General features: G+C 38.4%; 1 protein-coding gene across 1 annotated transcript in view; it reads right to left on the reverse strand.

The window, feature by feature from the left end:
- The window catches only part of LOC102896268 (zinc finger protein 160-like), a 23,765-nt gene extending 16,424 nt beyond the window's left edge, over positions 1–7,341 (reverse strand). The window contains exons 1-2 of the mRNA XM_025046046.1: positions 7,158–7,341; positions 4,091–4,178 (exon numbers count right to left, since the gene is read on the reverse strand). Coding sequence (XP_024901814.1) covers positions 4,091–4,105 — 15 coding nt within the window. The 5' untranslated portion in view covers positions 4,106–4,178; positions 7,158–7,341. The remainder of the gene's footprint in view (positions 1–4,090; positions 4,179–7,157) is intronic.
- Between the last annotated feature and the right edge of the window lie 6 nt (positions 7,342–7,347).

The following is a 7,347-nucleotide window of genomic DNA, read 5'->3' on the forward strand; positions in this document are numbered from 1 at the left end:
GTATTTCCCACAAAGACTTGAAAACCCACATCAGAAAAGGTATTTGCACACCGATGTTCATAGCAGCATTGTTCACAGTGACCAGAACATGGAAGCAACCAAAGTGTTCTACGATAGATGATTGGCTAAAGCATCTGTGGTACACATATACAATGGAATATTACTCAGCCATAAGAAGAGATGGAATACTGCCATTTGTGACAACATGGATAGACATCCAGATAATCATGCTGAGCGAAATAAGCCAAACAGAAAAAGTTGAAAATCACATGATATCACTTATATGTGGGATATAAACCTAAAAGCAACAAACAGATCAAGTAAACACAGACTTATGGACGTGGCCAACAGACTAGTGGTTATCATACTGTGGGGGGGATGGGGGAGATGAGAGGTAGATGGCGTAAAAGGGGTCAAATATGTGTTCACGGAAAGAAATCTAACTATGGGTAGTGAACACACAATGGTGTGTGTGTGTGTGTGTGTGTGTGTGTATGCCTTACTGTTGAATTGTACATCTGAAACTTACTGGATTTCATTAACTCATGTCACCAAGAAAAAATAAATAAATAAATAAATAAATATATAAGGAAAAAATAAAATAATAAAAATTTTACTCTTAAATATTTTCTATTTAGCATTAGTTAAATTACTTGTTTTCTCTCAAATTCTTTAGAATCAAAGAAGCATTCACATCCTTTACTCATACTTTTATAGAACTGTAAATATCTAAGAATGATGGACACCATTTGAAGTATTATGCAAATAATTAGAAACTGACTTGTTGATGAATTCTCTCAAACATGAATAAAAATATTCATAGAAGACAGCCTATTAAAATGATTAACAGAAAAATCATGTGACCAATGAGCCAATAAGTTAATTAACATCCATTCATTCTACTAGCTCATCTCATGAGAAAGAAGTTGACTAAATTGAGCATAGTAAAAAATTTTGTATTCAACTTGATTTGCTTTCTAAATAAATTTTACATTAAATAAACAAACTGACAAAAGGCAAAGGACACAACAGTAAGTCCACTCACCAGGAAGTTATAACAATTATAAATACAGATGCATATAACATTAGAGCTCCCAAATATATGAAGTAAACGTTGACAGAAATGCAGGTAGAAATAGACACCAGCACAATAATAGTGTGAGAACGTCACTATTTCAGTTTTGGCTGTGGCTACAATAACCAAACACAAGATCCATAAGGAAACAGAACACCTCATAACTCCATAGAACAGTGGAGTCTAACAGACATATACAGAACACTCCATCCAACACCAGCAGAAAACACATTTTTCTCAAGCACACTGAACATTTTCCATGACCAACCACATTAGCCAAAAAACAAATACAAAAAAATGTTTACAAATTGTGATTGTAAAAACTGTCTTCTCTAAGCTCTAGGAAATGACGCTAGAAACAAATAGAAAACAGAAAAATCCACAAAAAGCGCAACATAAACAAGTCATCCTTAAACGGCCAATAGTTCAAAGACATCACGAGAATTTTTAAAAATCTGGATGAAAATAAGAGTGAAAATACAACAGACTAAAATTTACAGAATGCCGTGATTGCAGCACTAAGAGGTGCTAAGTGGTATTTACATAAAAAAGAAGAACAATCTCAAATTGGAAATCAATTTTTATACCCTCCTGAAAAAAGAATAACTATTATTTTAGTTAAAAAAAAGAAGTAAATAAGATTAGAGCACAGGTAAATAAAAAGTAACTAGAATATCATTATAAACATCAACAAGCTAAGAGCTGAGTTTTTTTTTTGAGCACATTAACAAAATTTCAAACACTGAACTATACTAAGAAAAGTGAAATTATTCAAATAACTTAAATCGGAAATGAAACAGAGAACACAGCAACTGATGTCACAAAAATTTTGTAAAAGATTTTAAAAGAGTAATATAAACAGCATTGTGGGAAAAGATTATATAATCTAAAAGACAATGGATAAATTCCTAAAAACATACAAGAAACAATCATGAAAAAATTAAAAATGTAAATCAAATGTAAACCAAACTAGAGAGATTCAAGTACTAATCAAAAAATCCAACAAAATAAACGAACCCCAAATAGATGGCTTCACCACAAAATTCTACCAAATGCTAACAGAAAGTAATAATTCTGCTAAACATCTTCCAAAAAATTTAAGAACAAACATTCAAAAATTAATTCTATGGAGTCTGCATGGTCTTGACAGCAAACACAAAAAAGGAACAAGAAAAATAAAAACTACAGACGAATATCCCTGATCAGTACTGATATTAAACAAAATACTACTAAAATACAAATTCAATAACACATTAAAACAATTATACGTCCTGACTGAATGGAATTTCTTCTTGTATGGCAAGAATGTTTAATATACAAAAATCAATCAACCCACATTAAGAGAATGAACACAAAGAAATAACACATGATCTCAACTGATGCAGAACAGGCACTTGACTAAATTCAACAACCTTTTTTAAGAAACTATTAATAGTAAACTTCCTTGACATAATAAAAGCCATATTTGAAAAGCACAAAGCTCTTGTTATACTCAATGGAGGACGTTTAAATGCTTTATCTCTAAGATGAGGAAAAGGCAAGGATGCATACTCACAGCACTACTATTCAACAAAGTACTAGAAGTCTAACCAGAGCAATTGGACAAGAAAAAAAATAAAAGCCATCCTAACTGAAAAATAAAATTCTTTTTCCGTATAAAATGAGCTTACATATAAAAAATCATACCGATTACATACATGCAAAAAATATTCAACAGGAAATTATTTTAGTTTCAATGAACAATCTAAAAAGAAACTTAAGAAAGCAATCCAATTTATCATAGCATCAAAAAAGACGAAATACATAAGAATAAACGTAGCCAGGAAGGTACAAGACTTTTATACTGAAAACTCCCAAGCAATGCTAAAAGGAATCAAAAGAGGTACAGATGAGCAGAAAGACATCCCTTACTCTTAATATTGTTCAAATGTCCATGCTACTCAAAGTGTTCTACAGATTTGATGGGATCACTATAAAAACTCCAAACGCAATTTTGGCAAAACGTGTGCGTGCGCACGCACCCACACACACTAGAATTCATACGGAATAAAGAAAATGCAACTTAGAGGAGCCAAAACACTGTGAAAATAGAGAAAAGTTGGATTTTTCATTTTTTAAGATTGAAAAACATATTACAAAGCAAGCATTATCAGGTCAGTGGGATACAGGCATTAATCTAAAACTAATGTAATAAAAGAGAATGCCCTGCAATAAACCCCTCCATATATGCCAAATGATTTCAGACGACGCCAGCACTTCACAATGGAGAAAACTCAGTCTATTCACAAAACCGTGCAAGGAAAACTGAATATCTAAATGCTAAAGAATGAAGCTGGAGGCTTATCTGCATGGAACAAAAACTTTTATGTGTCAAAGGATACAATCTACAGGGTGAAAATGCAGCTTCTAAGAAATGGATATGAGAAGATCTAAACAATCTCCAATTGTCATTATGGTTGATTTATTTTAAAATGGATGATGGAATAAAACACTTTCTGTCACCGATATCTATGAACTTTCCATTCCATTCCCAATCATGAAGATTTTGATATCAATGATTCACTCTTTTAGCTTCAAATGCATCATAAAAGCAGTCAGAAACATTACCGCCTATTGTTCCCTTTTCCAGAACTGAGGTATTTATGCCTATGAATATGTGATATCTATATACATCATCTTTTATCGTAGTTGACAAAGAGGTGACAGTGTATCCAGATGTGGCCCTTGAACAATCCCCATTACCCAACCACACTGAGGCCACAGGGTCCACACCCTATCTCCAATCCAAGGGCGTCCAGCCCTGCCCAAGATGATGCCCAGTGGAGTGTCTTCACAAGTCCCATGTCACTGGATCATGGTAAAATGCAATCTAATTAGAGATGAGAGGGAATAAGGAAGGCCCAGGTTGAGTGTGAACAAATGTCAGGGAAGACAATTCAGAGACAGAGACAATCAGCAAGTCAAAGGGCATTCAGGAAGAACAGAGACAACAATCAACCGAAAATATGAATCTACCTGAGAAAGAGCCATCTCCGAATCCCTCTCCTTCCTGCTCCTCCTTTTCTGGGCTTCTTCTTCAGGCAATGAGTCCTTATAAGTCAATCTGGAAAGTTGAAAATATCTTGTTTATTAACATACCACTTTCCTGTGTCACCAGTACACACACAAGCAAAATCTCGCCATGTGGAAAACAGAGTGTCTGCTGCCCGACATAGGACACATGAAGCAACAGTGAACTAGTAAACTTCTCCTCAGAGATCGAGTGAGGTTCCCGTCCTTTCTTCAGCTCATGCTGCCCCGCTGGTAACACCTTCACATACGCTGCAGCAGTGTGGAACTCAGCTGACCCGACACTCCCCTTCAGGTAACAGACCTGGCCCTATCTATCCTCGTGCAGAGGAGAGTCCCCTCACCCTCAAACCAGATTTAAGCCCCTAGAAATGAAGGACCCAGAGCCTTGCTGCTCAGTGATGGATAAAGACTAAAATCACCTGAAGCATTTAAATATTATTGAGGCTGTGCTCACCCCCAATTATTTCAGTGACACTTTCTAGTCAGGAGGCACAAAAAATGTCACGGCAAAATGCCTCAGCAGGGGAGAGGTAGACGGGGTGAAGGGGGTCATATATAGGGGAGTAGGGAGAGGGTGAAATGGGTAAAGGGGTCAAATATATGGTAGCTGAAGGAAACTGGACTTTGGGTGGTAATCACACAATAGAATAGATGGATGTCACATTATAATGTATACCTGAAAATGATATAATTGTAGTAACCAATGTTACCCCAATAAACTTAATAAAAAAAATTTTTAAAAAATGAATGAGGAACAAATGGGAGCCATCTTTACTATCTTTGCAACTTTTATGTAATCCTAAAATTATTCTAAAATAAAAAGTTTATTTCAAAAAAATAAATGGGTAAATGGAGTCAAATATATGGTGATAGAAGAAAATTTAACTTTGGGTGGCGAACACAATGCAATATGATATATTGAATTCTACTCTTGAAACCTATATAATTTTATTAACCAATGTCACCCCAATAAGTTTAATTAAAAATGTAAGGAAAAAAAATGTCTCAGCAATGCAATGTGCAGCAATGGAATGTGCACCACGCAGAAGAGGCAAGACTAACACATTTCCCACCTGCTTTTTCTTCCCTAGCTATATTGAGGCATACTAGACAAATACAAATTCTTTAAGGAGTACAATATGAACATTTAAAATACATATACAATGTAAAATAAATATCACAGTCAACTGAATTAACATATCCATCAATCCAGAAGGACTATTTGAACTTATCTCTCAGCAAATTTCAAGTATGTAATGCAGTGTGATTAGGTGTATTAAAAATGCAGTACTTTAGACGGCCACATCTAATTCATTTTAAAACTGAAAGTCTGTCCTATTTGACCACCATCTCCTCATATTCTCCACTCCCAGCCTCTGGTAACCATCATTCTGGTTCTGTGAGTTTGACTTCTAGATAGCAAATACAGCAACATCAGAAAATACTTCTCTTTCACTGTCTGGATTAATTCATTTAGCATAATGTTCTCCAGTTTCAACTATGTTGTTCATTCCTCTCTCCACTTTTATGTATGAATAATATTTCATTGTGTATATAAATATATGGATCACATTTATGTTCACCATTCATCTGTCAACAGACTTTTAGGTTGATTCCACATCTTGGCTGCTGTGATTAAGTCAGTAATGTTCATGGGAGTGCAGAATATGACTTCATGTCCTTTAGGTATGTCTCCTAAACTGGACTCCTCTTTCTTTACTACTATGCATTTCCCTTCCTCCTTCTGTATATCTAATGCCATCTTTTCTTTCTCTCTTTATTGCTAGGTTGCTCATTTTGTTCCCCTCTCTTCCTGATATTTCAAGAGTTTATTTGATCCAAACTATCGACATAACCCAAGGAGGAAGATCTCAAATATTCCCGAGAATGGCAGTTTTGCAGTTTCTTTTACTCATTTGAAATTAAGAAAGGAACATAAGGTAGATTAATTACATGAAGATGAGAGAAAGAGAGGCAGGAATAGGTTATAGAACAGATGTGCTTTCTTGAAGGTGGTCAAGTCTAAACTGGCATTACTTCTGGTACATCAAAGGTGTGTTAATCTGAATGCACAAGAATAATGAAAAGGCTGCCTTCAAAACCTTTCTGTAAAGAAGTCACAGGCCTGGGGTATGACTACCCACCATGACTGCCCAGTTAGGAATTCCTGATTCATTACAGAATCCCTTGTTCCTCCACCAACCCCTCTATTTGCTAGCTGTCATCTCCCTGGAAATTCCTCTTTTCTCTGAACTTCTACAATTTGACTCTTACTCCCATACCCTTGCAAGTCTCTCTCATTCTCCACATTGATATCTGTTCTCTTCACCCTTCTCCCTTCTCCTCTCCCCGGGGACCTGTTTTCTCTGAACTCCTGGCGGGCAAAGGAGTGAGATGGAAGAAGAGGCCTGCCTCCCTGAGGCGCACCCTCCTCAGTGGGAGGGAATGTGGGACGGAAGATCAGTGGATAGCACATGGCAGACCCAGGTCATACCCAGGACCGCAGGGTCAAAGGGAGGGGCGCTACGAAAGGCAGGCCTGAGGAGCAGAAGGCCCGGGCCTCAGTGGGACGCAGGACAGGGCAGGGAGGCTGTTTCAGGAGAGGGGTGGGGATTCCAAAATCCCCAGCACCAGGGAGAGGATGCGGCGTTTCCTGGGCCGGGATGGCCGACTCTGCCTCAGGGACCCCGAGGGCGAGCCCGGACCGTGAACCCACCTCACGGAACGCTGTGAAGGCGCCTGACGGGCAGAGAGGTCAGGGAAGGGTTTAACAAAGGAAAACAGGTGAAAGGCGGGTCTACGTGGACCGAAGACGGGGTTAGAGGAGGGCAGGGTGCAGCCCCGGAGCCATTTCGAATACCAAGGGAAGCGCTCGGCCTCTACGACGACACCGGAATTTAAAGAAGGAAGGGCTGGCGAAGGGGACGATGAGGCCCACGGCGACCCCAACCTCCTGTTTGAAGAAGGGGGTTGTGAAACGCAGGTTTACGCCAGAAAGACGGTAACTCACAGTCGACAGCGTGACCTCCGCTCCCTGCTCGCAGGTTCCGGTCTGTAAGAAACAGCGCAGAGGGAAGAGGCCGGCGGTGCCTGGTGAGAAGTCAGGCTGGAGCAGTGGCCCCTGGGAAGACGAGGAAAGGGACCTAGGGCCTGTCCTGGAGAGAGTCCCGGCCTGTTACTGTCCGCGAAGAACGTGTGGG

This window comes from Pteropus alecto, unplaced genomic scaffold (genome assembly GCF_000325575.1).
Source record: "Pteropus alecto unplaced genomic scaffold, ASM32557v1 scaffold144, whole genome shotgun sequence".
In the NCBI taxonomy this organism is placed as follows: domain Eukaryota; kingdom Metazoa; phylum Chordata; class Mammalia; order Chiroptera; family Pteropodidae; genus Pteropus; species Pteropus alecto.